The 14431-nt window shown below is 42.1% G+C and overlaps 1 protein-coding gene across 1 annotated transcript in view; it reads right to left on the minus strand.

Moving 5' to 3' along the window:
• Positions 1-2158: 2158 nt before the first annotated feature.
• Positions 2159-14431, minus strand: part of TRAF1 (TNF receptor associated factor 1) — a 40633-nt gene continuing 28360 nt past the window's right edge. Inside the window, exons 6-11 of the mRNA XM_075015374.1 lie at positions 11629-11700; positions 10574-10639; positions 9369-9815; positions 8306-8483; positions 6968-7116; positions 2159-5643 (exon numbers count right to left, since the gene is read on the minus strand). Of these exons, the coding sequence (XP_074871475.1) occupies positions 5425-5643; positions 6968-7116; positions 8306-8483; positions 9369-9815; positions 10574-10639; positions 11629-11700 (1131 nt within the window). The 3' untranslated portion in view covers positions 2159-5424. The remainder of the gene's footprint in view (positions 5644-6967; positions 7117-8305; positions 8484-9368; positions 9816-10573; positions 10640-11628; positions 11701-14431) is intronic.

Here is a 14431-nt window from a genome sequence, read left to right on the forward strand (position 1 = left end):
GTCATTCATTCTCTGCCCTTTCAAGCCTATTTTGTCTCATGCACCCACACGCACGTCACCTTGCTGTTGCTTTTTATACTGACAGCTGTACAGGGGACATATTTAAAAAGGGAATAAAAAAAGACCAGTACACCGGCATCATACCCTTCCTGAGAAATAAATGCCAACTCTACATTAAAAGCATCAAGAGCAGCTAATTAAAAAGCCCTGGGGGAGAAGTATATCCCTAATTAGTTAGGGCAAAGGAAGGCTTACACAGGTAGGGAGAAACTCTGACTCCCATGGCAACGGAGCAGAGCTCTGCTATTATCTTACTCTGCAGTAATTCTTGTGGGATCAACTGCTTTCCCATCCCGTCTGCTCCTATCACCCCTTCAGGCTGTAGCAGTAGCAAGGAGGTTGTTCAAATATCCCAGTAAAGTCAAACCCTCCAGTATTCCTCCAGGCAGATCTCTCGCTGAATTAGCTTCTCCTCTCAGTTCAACCAGGAGAAAGCAACACTTCTGGGGTGGGAAAGGATATTTGCCTAAGTAATTATTTGTGTGCCTCCTGCTCTCCTATGTGGCCAGGGCCTTCAATCTAGATGGTGGTTTTCAATGGGTGTGCCATAAGAACTGTTCAAGCATGCCCTGAAGTTTTGTCATTTCCTCTCACCACAGCTCTTTGCAGAGACCCCCCCCAGGGGGAAATTGACGACTCCAAACCAGCTAGGGCTCAAGTAGGAAGGCTGCCTGAGTCCCAGCTGGTGCAGGGTTCATCAATTTCCCTTCTCTGCAGTTCTACAAGAGCCACCGTGGGAGGAAACTGATCCTGCGCCAGCTGGGACTCAAGCACCGAGAATGCCTGAGTCTCAGCAGGCACAGGGTTGGTCTTTGTAAAGCTGCCACAAGGGGAAATGCCGCTGTCCCCCTTCCCCCTGGAGGCCCATTTGCACTGGGAGGCAGCTGAAAAGCTGCTTCACAGCCTGAATGGGCTGATGGGCAGCTTGCCTCCCCTCCCTGATGTGGCAAGGGGGAGGGAGGGAGGGCGGAAGCCTGAAGGAGCTGGTGTGTGGTAGAATTGTTTAACATGTGCCATGTTACTGAAAAGGCTGGGAACCACCGATCTAGGTAGGAGGTGTGTAGGAGGAGAAAGGGACATCCATGCAGCACGCTTTCCCCTCCTACAGAGATGCCCCTCTCCAGGATGCTGGCTCCTTGGAGCTGGAGAGGGTACTGCATATATCTACATTCCTGTGGATTAATCCCCATCCACCAAACCGGCCAGGGGAACATGTGGAGGTGTGTACACAGTCCTGGCTGAAGCAGGTTCCCCTCACACTGCTGAATGAAACGGAGACAGAAGCAACATAGGATCCTTTGTAGCTTTCCTAGAATTATATTAGCTTAGAAAGACACAAAACATTTCTAATATTTAAATGTATCCAATATGATTCAACATCCAATAAAAATGTTCCATATTGGACAATACCCTACGGTCCATCAATATCCAGCAGAGAGAAAATGAGAGCCTAGTCATTAAAATACTGGAATAGGACTCTGGACATCTCTTGGGTTTCAATTCTCAACTCTGCCCCAACGTCCTGTGTGAATCTGAACACGTCACTTTATCTCTTTGTGTCTCAATTCCCCACCCGTAAAAGGGAATTAACACTTCCTTTCTCCCACTACATGTCTGGAGCATTTAGATGTTAAGCTCTTCAGGATGAGACTATCTGTTCACTATCTGTGCAGTGGCCTCACTTTGGTGAAAGCCAGTTGGTGCCACAGGTTAAAGCTCTCTAGTCCAGCACTCTCTCACTTCGTAACATCCATAATCTGGCCTGATTTTAGCTAGCCAGACAACCACTTATCATGGGTGTAGCCGTAAAGTTTGTTTCCAGCCGCCAGTCCTAGCTCTCAGTGTTTTGTGCTGTTATTTAGTTGCAATTCACCCCTAAATGCCTTTAAAGACCCCAGTAAGCAGTGGAAGTGTTGGTAATGTTGCTAGACAATATCGACCTCCCACGACAAATTTTCGCACTTGGCACTAGTCAGGTCCCCAGGGTGCTGGGCTAGGGAGGTTCAACCTGTACCACCACAGAAAAAATAGCTGGGTCTGTAAACAAACTGCTACAAACTCGCCCATTTTTTAAACCAACTCACATTTTTAAGATTAATTAGCTTTATTTAGGAAATAAATAAGCAGCATGAAAATACAGATGGATGATGTAAAAACTCCACTCTCTAAAATTACACAGGTAATTACAAAGAGTAATTTTTTTCATATACTCTCACAGTGCTCATATGGACTGACATTATAGGAAAATACCTTTTCTGCTCATCAAAGTACATTTTAAACATGTTTCTGAAATATTAAACCTAGAAGAGAGAGAACGCACCCAACTCCTCTGTAACTTAGCTTGGACCGATAGTTACCTGTCTGTAGTTTTTGGAAATTTGATATTTCATCACAACTAATTACTGAAAAGTGTACTCTCAAGATGTAAACACAGGGATTTGAAAAATCCACCCTTAGGCCAGCAAAAACACTTTAGATTATTAACAGTAAAAGGACTTTTCATAATTTCTGCTGCAGGTTTAGCTATGGTTTGCATTTCACTCAACTTGCACAATAAAAGGAAAGTAATAATTTCACTGCTTGTCATGAGTCAGCTACAGCACTGGGCTACTTGGGCATCCAGAACTTCGTGGGAAACAGTTTAGCATGAAGGAATCTTTCACTGATTAAAATGAATACAACAATTTAATGAAACCTTTTCACTCTCCTGGACCCTGATCTTGCAAGTTGATCTAATTCAGAAAAATGATGTAATTCAGGATTGGGGGCTGTATTATGAACTCTGTGCTCTTTTCCTGCCCCAACTCACATGTTAGGATGCTGATAATATCCTTTTAAATATTTTGTTTTGCATCTGAATTATCTGATAACCATCTTCTGTAAGAAGTTAATTTTAATATCCATTTATATAAAAATAAATGGCTAAAATTTTCCTCAGGATATTAACACAAGCTATTTTAATTACAATTCAAAACTATTTTTTCTGCCACACTTCTGTCATCTTCTTAAGCACTACCAAAAATTCAGCACTTACAGGTGGTATTTTAAAGTCCATATGCTTGGAAGTTGTCAGGGATTGATCAATTAATCTAGTGATTTAGTTCCACAGACAAATTAGTATTTAGTAGATTAAAGCACTTCAAGACAGAGTATGAGTAGGGCCTTACCAAGCTCAGAGCCATGAAAAGCCTTTCAAGGCCTGTGACATCAAGTCTTTGGTGTGCTTTTACCCTATACTATGCAGGTTTCATGGGGGCAGACAGCCTCTCTCAAGCTGACAATTGTGACACAAAAGGGAGTTGCAGTGGAGTCACAAGGTTATTTCAGGGGAAGTGAGGGTGGCGGTATCACCATCCTTACTTCTGTGCAGCCTTCAGATCTGGGTGGCCAGACAGCAACAAATGTGGGCTGGACACCCAGTTCTTAAGGCAGCATCCTGCCAGCTGCAGCACAGAAGTAAAAGGTGGCAACACCATAGTATACCACCCTTACTTCCACGCCACTGTCTTCAGAGCTCAGTGCCCTTAGAGGGGAGATTGCTGACCAAGGGCCCAGCTCTGCACGCAACAGTGTAAGGTAACAGTGGGAGTATTGTAAAATGCCACCCTTCTGCACTGCTGCTGCTGCCTCTGCCTTCAGAGTTGGGCTCCTGGCCAGACGCTACTGCTCTCCAGCTTACCAGCTCTGAAAGCAGCACTGTCTCCACTCCGATGCGTGTTAGAAATGTTTGTTAAGAGGACCATAGATCGTTGAATAGACTATAGAAATCAAAGCGCCAAAGCACATCAGACTATAGACTTTTAAAAGGTCCAGCAAGTATTCTGATGGAATCTCTTTGCAACCTACACTTCTCCCTGACAAGTTACATGTGGTAAGTAGCATCTCTGATAAACAGGTTGCAATGGTAGCATGATTTTGGCTAGATGTTCAGGGACTTAAAAAGTAAAAAGAACTGCACTGATTCCATCCAGAACGGCCCATAAGAGGGGAAAGCAGATGACAAAGAGGCCATGAGGTTAGGGGAGCACAGATGGAGAAAGACTGGGCTAGAGATAAAATGGAAGCTTGTAACTTTCTCTTTGGGATAAAGGGTTGTATTTCATAAACATATTATATATAACAGTTTCCAGCCTCTCCAGCTTTTTTATTTATTCCTTTGCTTTAGTTAGAAAAATAAATGCCCCAAAGTTTTCTAGTGAATATTTCCACTGCAACATTTTAAAAGTTACTGTGACCCAGAGGAATTTCCTATGATCAGAGCACAAGAAAAAAATAAAGAAAAAAAGACAAAATAAATAAATACAATACAATAAATTCACTTGCCCTGGGAGTTTTAGAAAGTGATCAGACACTTAAAATACTCATATACATGACTTATCTGCTGCTTGAACTAAGGGATGTAGGGTTCTTGATCCAAGTAGAAATGTATTGAAGCTCACAACTCCCCCGGCTCACCTACTAGAGTCAAGCGCCTCCCTTTAGTAAGAGCAAAGGTGTATTCACATGATGCACCGTAATGAATCATAGACACAATAAAATCTGGCTGAACCCGACAATCGCATGGCTAATGTGCAAGAATATTTATACAGTCTATAAGAAAAATACCCATATCACATAATCCAGTGTATAGAATTCAATTTATGAAAATTCAGCCAAAATCCAGTGTTTTCAAAGTTAACACATCCATTTATGCTAGCTGATGCATGCATCTGTGTGTGAGAGACTGATGGACAAATCTGAATCCCCATGCAATGATGGAGAGAATACATATCTTTGGAGAGGATGCAGCATATTCATTTCTCTACAAAGGTGGCCAAGTTAAGGCTAAACCTTCACCCTTTCCTTTCCAGAAATCTGACAACCACAGGAGCACTGGAAAGGAGCAGGGACACTGCTTCATCAGGAATCTGGCCAGCCCTTTCAATGTGTGTGTATGTAGGGGGAGGGAGAAAAGGGTAGGCATAGGAAAGAAGAAGAGACTTGCTCCTTCTACCAACCCCACACATGAGCCTGTGCTGGGACTGACTAGAATCTGTCCCTCAGTTTGGAACTTAAGAGTATCAACAGGTTATATTTTTTTTAAAAAAAACAACAACACTATTTTGGAAATTTGCAACAACACACTCCTGGACACTTGGTGGCATAAGGCAATGTGCCTCATACTATGGAAAAAAGTAAACACAATGGGTAGATCTGCAGCTGGTAGAGATGACTTCAGTGGAGCTGCAGGATCTGACTCACTATATTTTGTGTGGGCATGAAAATACACACAAGGAGTAAGTAAAGGACTTGCCAGAGATAACCTAAGGGATAGTCTTTGAAGCGGTTGCATGAGTGTATTGGCAAGTGCTCTCATCCCAGGATTTATGAATTTGTTTCTACAATGCACTTAAGGAAAAGTGTGTCGTCTTTGACATAGGCATATTTGGGGGACTGTAATTTGCACAAAGGGAGGAACATGGGACAGCCACTTGCAACATTCATGTCGCTCACTGGTCTTTGAAATGAAGCAGAAGCCAGATCTGGACGAAAAGCATCAATCACATGCTCTCTGTTGTTTTGGTCAAGCATCATAAATGTGACCTGAAAAATAATTGTGGGAAGAAAGGAGTATTAATGCTTCCTTGCATTTCGAAACAAACCAACAAAAAACAAAGACAAAAAGCATTAAGATCCTGTGCATTTTGATAACTGCAAACAGGCTGCAAAAAACAGCTGGATGCTCTATCAAAAACTAAACACAAACTAAAATTAATGTTTATCAGCCGGCAAGGTCAGCTAATGAGAACAGGAAGATTATAATGGCTCCCAGATCAAATGTTTGCAACTTTGCCACTTGTAAAATAATATAAAATAAAAAAATTCTGTCTAGGTGGAGAATTACACAGTGCAAAGTTTTCTCTCTCCCTCTCTGTCCTGACAATTTAAACAATAACCCATGAGTTTTGCTAAGCTATTACATTAACTCTATTATTGTGGTCTGGCTCGAACTAGACAGCTCAAGTTGCAGTATGCAAACGTGCAGGAGGGATGAAAAAAATAAATATCAGTGTAGAATTTTCCCTGCTCATTATTACATCTATTAATTTACCGGCATTTAGCTTGAAATAGAAAAACACAATAGGGAAACAAACTATACTGAACTTTGATTCGTTGCTCTCTTTAGTTGGTTGGCAGATACGGTGGCTATTTGATGGGCTTACAGAACTATTGCTACATCACAGTCAATTTTAGAACAGGGATTGGAATCTCATTAAACTTTTTCTCTCTTCCCATTAATTTATTGTGGCTTATAATCAGGCTACATGTGCACCTGCAGAAACCAGACAGAGTAGATAAGGAACTTGTCAAAGATAACCCAAAGGAGTCTAGGCACAGATGCAAACAGACTGCAGATCTCCTGCAGAACTCCCTTGCTTTAACCAGTAGGTGATACTTCCTTTCTAAATTCTGTACTATCTCGGTATATGGTGATATAGAAATTATAATAATAGGCTTTCAGTAGATCACAGACAAAGGTTTAGCTATAGTAAATCCAGAGCATCAAAATATATTTAAGATTCTGGTTTCCTGCATATGTTACAGAGCTGAAATATGAAATCTCAATAGGAGCATATCCCTTCATGTACCATCCCAGCCTGTTTAAAGCTGACTTATGCCCCTAGATTAGAGCATGGCTTCTGGTGATCAGAGAGGGGAATGGAGCAATATTGCACATCCACTGAACTCAGTTAAAAACCTTTGCTGGACATCTGTGGGAGCTGGATTGGGCTTATAATGTGGGATCACGTTGGAAGGCTGTTTACTCTTATGTTCTATTCAGCAGGAAAAAAGCAGTGCTATTTCACTGCAGAAGAAAGGGGAAAGCCTCTCAGCATTATGAACAAGAGAAGTCTGCTCTTTTTACCTTGTGTTTAAAAGGCCATGGAAGCAATGCATCATACTCCCCTTTCATGACCACGAAGAAGAGAGAGACGTGTGTTCCTTTCCCTGATCCATCACCATTCAGATAAATCCTCAGGCAGACTTTGTAGCCATATTTTGCAGTGTAGAAAACTGAAAATTAGAACTTGTGATTAGTTATGCCAGAACCTGCCAACAATTTCCTAATGGCTCTCACAAATTCAAAAGGGCAAAAATACAACAGGTGCTCTGTGACCAGTATGCTGGGGAGGGCAGATTAAAAACATTGAAGGTCCAGTGGGAGAAGCTCTTTTAATGACTCAGACATTGTTGCAGCTGATCTGTAATTACCTGCAAAAGCATGTTTTATCTAATCAGCGAGAACGACTGCAGTAGCCACTCGAGGCACTCTCACTGTGACATCAAATCACTTTACTAGGGATGAAACAAGGCAGATCCAGCAGATGTCACTGTAACTAGCAGCAGTTAGAGGGCAAATAAACTGAAATGAAAGCCATGTACGGGTACAACAAACAGTGCAGCAACACAATCACGGGCGATACCAGGCTATATGGAATATGTTTCACAACCACTACGAAGATGCTCAGTTAAGGACATCAGATCCCCCACCGTATATATTATGCTTTACTCTTTTATCTTCTGCATTAGGTACTTCTAGGCTAAGTTTTTCAGCTGGGCTAGTCTGTGCCTGTCCTTTGTACAGGTCCAAATGGGGCCCACAAAATTCCACCCACCTTTCTTTTGCCAGCACAGATACCAAAATTTGTATCCTTGAGTCATTGATTTGTGGCTGTAATTCAAACTGTTTCCTTCCCACTGCTACTATTTGTGCTCGCAGTGTAAAGAGCAATTTTTTGCAGAGGGATTTTTTTTTTTATTATTTCCACACATGCACTGCTCTGACTAACAGGAAAAAACATGAGTGCAGAAATCATTGTAGGTATGCTAGAGAAGGTCAGCATACTGGCATCTTAAAGTTCAGCTAAAATCAGACACTACACTGAGGCAGCCTCTGAAGGGTGGCTGGACATCCACACAGGCTGCACAGCTCCCAGCATCAAACAAGCCTGCTTGGATTAGCCACTTGGCAGTGTATTTTGACTTTTGGGCACCCTTCCCTGACAATCCTGAGGTAGAAAGGGTCAAACAATAACTTCAGAGCAGAAGCTGCCTTGCACCCTTTTATAAACAGTATTTTAACTCTAGACTCTACTTTAAAGAACCCTCAAGTCAAAGGAGCAGATGGAAATATCACTTGAGATATCAGCTGGCTTTTCAAGAGATTGATTTTGCTAGCGCATGTACACTTGATGTTTCTTACCTGGAGAATACAAACTGACTATCCTTCCAGTCACAGAATCATGGTACTTTCTGTTAACATCTGTAATTTTCCATAAAAAGACTCCATCGTAGGACGCTTGTTCGAAAGACTGGAAACACTTATGGAGTTTGCTCAGGGCTGCATCTTTCTCTCTCAGACATTGGTGCAACTCTGTAATCTGAAAAAATAAATTCCTGTTCAAACCCTCTCCATTGCCTCTACAGGACCTTCTGCTGCAGAGGCAATTCAATAGGGCATGTGCTGTCACCAGTGCCCTCACGCTACAGAGTGTCAAGTGTGCTTGTGTGGTATTTTTGTTTTTTTGTTTTGTTTAAACCTGAGCTTAATTGTTATAGAAGGCAAAACCACCTTGATGAATACACAATATTGGTTTAGGAGGATCACACTGTACATGCGAGTATAAATGCCTTGCTCTCTTATGATCTGAATCCAAGAAGTGCTGAATGCCCATAATTCACCACATCTTTTAGGTGCCTAAATATGTGTTCAAAGATCTACTTGAGAGGCCAAGTATCGGAGGGGTAGCCGTGTTAGTCTGGATCTGTAACAGTAACGAAGGGTCCTGTGGCACCTTATAGACTAACAAAAGTTTTGAGCATGAGCTTTCGTGAGCACAGACTCATCTGATGAAGTGAGTCTGTGCTCACGAAAGCTCATGCTCAAAACTTTTGTTAGTCTATAAGGTGCCACAGGACCCTTTGTTGCTGCTTGAGAGACCAACGTATCTTTGTTGTGCTGGTACTGGGTACTGGCACCTTGGCAGCCCCAGCTGCAGGATTGGCTAGGGTTGTGGGCCAGAGAGCCGGCTGAGTACAAGCTCCTCCTCCCCCCTCCGCTTTTTTTTTTAAATAAAAATAAAGACTGTCAGATATGAAAACTTGTCCAAAGCTATACCAGGAATTTTGGAGATGGGATTAGAACTCAAGTGTTCCTGGCTTCCACTCTGGTGTCTGGACCACAGATCTGCACCCTCCAAGATTTTTGTTCATATATACTAACTATTCAGGCTGTACGAAGACACAGGGTCATGATCAACATTTACCTTCTTTTCCAGGCTTTGTATCATATCTTGATCAAGTCCACTCTGCCTCTGAAAGCCTGCGATCTCAAGATTAGAGGTTTCCACCTCCTTGTTGAGCACCGCCACAATGTTCTCAAACACATGCAACTTGTCTTCCAGCTCAGAAATCACTTTCTCCCTTACAAGCCATTGCTGAATTGACTCTTCCTCACAAACAGATGAGCCAGGAAAACAGTCCACTTCCAGATCTCCACTGACTTCCAGAGCCCCTTGGATCTGGAGATCAGAGATTCTTCGTTCCAAACCTTTCCCTTTAGACTCTGCTGTGGCTAAGCGGGGGATAATGCCATTTGCAGCTCCACCAGTAGGCCACAAACTTGTCTTCAGTTGTTTTATATGCTGCAGCAGCATCAGTAAGTGGGTCCCCACTGCAGTCTTTTCATGCTCTTTTGTCTTCTCTTTGCTTCCCTATTGGGAGGAGAGGATGATGTCACTGCAACTAAAGTAACTAATTTAGAGCATATCCTCCTTTTGCCTTTATTCAGGCAAAACTTGCATCAGCTTCATGGGAGGATAAACTGATGTCAGGCCTTCAGGGGACAGGCCTGACTCCATAGTATAGGACTTCAAAGGAAACATGGCTAAAGACAAAAACAACCTGCCCAGTTACATTAACAAGAAAGCAGTTGTTTAAATCCCTCCACTTTCCAATGTGCTACACAAATAAGCAGCTAGATTCTCAGGTTGATCAGTATTTAACAAATGCATTGCACACAAAACATATGAGACCAATCTATTTGTAAGGCAGTAAAAATATGTTAAAATCCAAAGCAGATTTTAGAAACAGTTAATGCTGTGGGGGGGACAGTTACATTGCAGAGACATAATATTAAACCTCATATATCTGTAGAATTATAATAATTATAGAACTATCCTGTTTAAGCTGAGTGGAACAAACACTGCAGGGGGAAACACGTCTCCGGCTGAATTTCACACCTATGAATTGTTACAGTCAAAAAGTAGTTCCACACTCTTCCCTTCTTTTTTTCCCAGAAGGGTTTAAATCTTATCCCCACTCCTCCACGAAAACTGCGAACAAAACACCAACCACATCCAGTAAAGCCATACTTAGTTTAGCGCCTAGGCTGGTTTGTGCCAACAGCTAGACTGTAGAGACTGTACTTTACTGGAGACCTTCTGGAATAGGAGCTGACAGTTTTACTCACCTTAAATGAACAGCCAATCTCAGAAAACCGACAACTGTCTTTGCTGTTCAGTGGCATTGAATGGTCCTGTTAAAAACAACAGCCACAGAATAGTAAGTACCAGTTTCAAGGGTTTAATTATTTATTACAATCCCCTGGGCCAGACCTCAGTTTGTGTAAGTTAGGGTTGTTCCACCGAACTCTATGGAGCAATCCCACAGAGGGGTCATTCCCACCCTGTATGGCACAAGCAAAGGTAATTGATTTAGAAGCTGCAGGATAAATCACCAAATCTTGAGCTACTGAACAAATGATGTTGTCATGCACTGCCATGTGTGAGGCCTGGTTTCCATCTCCAGTCACCAGTGTCCTGACATGTGAGCAGGTGGGATTGAGAGCATAGCCAAGATCAAATCCAGCCCACACTGACAGTAATTATATTCTATGGGGTATGCGTGTAACAATGGTCTATCCAGCAAGCTCTGTACAGTAATGCTACTTGCTAAGCAATGCTGGTTTTCTGTATCCCTCTGAAAGGCCACTTTCTGCAGCACTCAAACCTAGGAAATCCATTAGCACACAGAGCAAGAGGGAGGATGCTGGATTGCCCCCAAGGCAGACTTGCATGCAGTCAAGTGCCTTTGCAAGCCCTACCTGCTGTACACACCAAAAACACAAGCATAAATATCAACACTAGCACAAAGATTCCCAGTCAAGTCTCAGTACAATACAGACTAAAAATTAATAGAATATAATAAAACCAAAACTCATGAATAACACTCCCTCCATATTAAAGAAGCTTGTTACAAAGAATTCAAGACCCCATGCCCAATGACTCCATATCCTTCACTCTGCTCTTCCCAGAAAAGAACAGAGGAGGAGTGTGCCTTGCAACAAGCCGTGAAGGGTGATCCCTCTTCTATCACACCAAGGATCTGAGGTTAGAACCCAGTCCTCTCCCAGCTACTGTTGCCACATGGAGATGCTGGGAAGTTGCGTAGGTCAGCAAAGTGAAGAGCTGGTACTTGAAGGAACAGAACAAAAAACAAAACAATAATCTTTCGGGTGTTACCTACCTTTTCCTTTGATGGTCCTTCTGGGCGTGCCCGTTTTTGGTCCTTCAATGAGTTGCCTTCACATGTGTGCTTCTGTCATTAGAGTAAGAGGACAACATTCTGGGTACAGTGCTCAAATCATGACATTTCTTTACCCAGGACTCTGTGAAATACAATCTCTTTATGCATGTACAGTAAACTCTTTCATATCCTGCAGCCACAGGACTGGGAGGTTGCCAGATAGTCAAATATTCTGGGTAACAGAGGTATACTTAGCGATGCATAACACTAAAGCAAAACAAGATTAGATACTAAGAAACAATCAAAAATATTTGCAGAGTACTTTATTTACCAACATCAGCAGTATTGTACTCTGTAAATTTATACTGTATTTGCTGCATTTATTTATATTTACTTTCACAATACTGTACATTTGGAAAATGTAACTAAAGTTTGCGTATGGTTAAAATGCCGGTTATTTGAGAGTTCCTCTATAGTAGAATGCCACTTATGAAAGAGTTTACTGAAGGTAACATGACCCCCATTTCACTGAAAACTGACGTCTGGGGAAGTGACTTGCCTGAGGTGCTTCCAATCCACTGAATCACGTTGGAGCTAGCTAATAAGAGTTGCACTCTCAACCACTGTTTCTGGAACAAACTTACTGGGAGGCCTCAGGTAAGCCCCTGAGCCCTGCAGAGGCAAATTCAGAAGCAGTATACCAGCAGAAACTTAGAATCCCTTTCCCTCATGTAGTCTTTCTGAGACTTTCTATGGCCACACTTCCAAAGCATCAAGCAGCCTCAGGAAGTAATAGACCACAGGGGATAAGGTTGGAAGAGACCTCAGGAGGTCATCTAGTCCAACCTCAACTAAATCAAGCCTCACCTTAAAAACTTCTAAGGATGGAGAATCCATCTCCTCCCTAAGCAACTCATTCCAGTGCTATATCATCCTCCTAGTGAAACAGTTTTTCCAACCTATACCTCTCCCACTGCAACTTGAGACCATTGCCAAAGAGCTGGGGGAAAGGCATAGTATTGACTCCATTTCACTTCCACATAGTTTGAGTGGGTTAAGTAGGTCTTAAGGAAACTAAAGCCCTGCTCTAAAGATCAGAGAAGTCCACTGACCTTAAGAATATGTCTTCACTGCAGAATTTTTGACTTGCTTTTACCTAGGTGTTGTACCTAAGCCACCCTCCAATTCACACACAAAAACCTCTGGCCCCAGTTTAGTGGTACATTCAGCTTGAGCTAGCTGGTCCACCCTAAGGTAGGCTGAAGGCAGATGATGCTTTTATTTAGGCTGATAACCTGCCCACCCACTTTGCAAAGAGGGCACAGGATGAACCACACAAGTGTTGTTAGTTCTCCAGTGCTTGCCCCCAACTCCCCCTGGGTGCCCAGACAGAAAAATTCTTCCAGAGTATACCGGACAAGAATCAAATGGTAGCTCATGTTACTGCAATACAAAGAACCAGCAACACTGCACCTCTCATATAGTCAATGTATTTCTCTTGTTATATTCTAATAGCCTTCAAACCAGCAATAAAGCTGACTGTTTGTTTTGTGTGGGGTTTTTTTGTTTTTTTTTTCTTTTTTTTTTTAAAAAACAGAAGGGAGGATATCAGCCTTAATTCTATTATATGGAGAAAGACTTGAAAAACATTTCTGTGTATCTCTGTAGAGTTCTCAAACTTTAAAAAAAAAAGAACAGGGAAAAACATTCAGAAACTTAGGACTAAAGAACTGATATTACTTTTTGCTGTCCACTGTATGATAAACTGCAGATCTAGAGATTTCCCAAGCTACACTGCAAAGACAATTATTCTTCTTTCTAGCATAATAGGTATTTTCAATCAAGGAGCCCCAGATGTGATACCTGTTAAGAGAAAGTACAGTGTGATGTTTCCTACGTGGGGCCCTGAAATGACTTACAGAAACTTTCCACGCTCTTCTTGGGAAATTAAATGTAGGCAATGTGCAAGTCTCACTGATTTCAAACCCTAATAATAAAACTTGTATGCAGTGACAAGCAGGGAACTAAGGACCAGAAAGCAAATACACATATAGACTCTCAATTCATTGCTTGGGTTTACATGAGGAGCTGTCTCAGATCTCATCTGTTAACATATTGGAGACTGACCTGATGCGCTTATGAAATTTTTCTGATACGATGTGCTAATGCATGAAACTCTTGGCTTGAAAGAGTTGGGAAACATGATCCTCTGCTGCTGGTTCATGCCATGACTGTAGACTGTGTGTTTTAGCATAGCGACTCTCAAGCTTTCAGCTTAAACAGTTCAGAAGTTTCACCTTTAATCTTTATAAATGCCTTTGCTCACCAGTACATTTCCTTTAGCCATCTGGAAAGTTTGTATAGCACTGCAGTTCCAGCAACCCACAAAGTATCTTTTCTGCAAAGCGTGCTGAGGTCTCTCTTTCAGCTCCCCAAAAACACATCCAGAGACCTCCCTCCCTTCCTCCCTCTCCTCGGCACTTTCAGAATGCTCCATATCTCCATCATTATTTATGATGTGCCTCTTTTTCATTCTTCACTCTACTTTGTTCATTCAACTTTGTCCTTTTCCTGCTTCCTTTGTTGATATGGTGGAACCCAAAATCAAATTAACATAATCGGATAATATGTGACATTAACGCAAAGCTTGAAACATGGTTAACCAGGCCCTAAGCATGATACGGAGGAAAAAATGTGTGTGACAATGCCCAGACTCTTTTATTTGCTCCTAGAGTATTCTGAATAAGAAGTTTGGACAAACAGGCAGAGCTAGCATACCACAAGGCTTCAAACTTAGCTAGTC

The sequence above is a fragment of the Carettochelys insculpta genome, chromosome 21 (assembly GCF_033958435.1).
Source record: "Carettochelys insculpta isolate YL-2023 chromosome 21, ASM3395843v1, whole genome shotgun sequence".
In the NCBI taxonomy this organism is placed as follows: Eukaryota; Metazoa; Chordata; order Testudines; family Carettochelyidae; genus Carettochelys; species Carettochelys insculpta.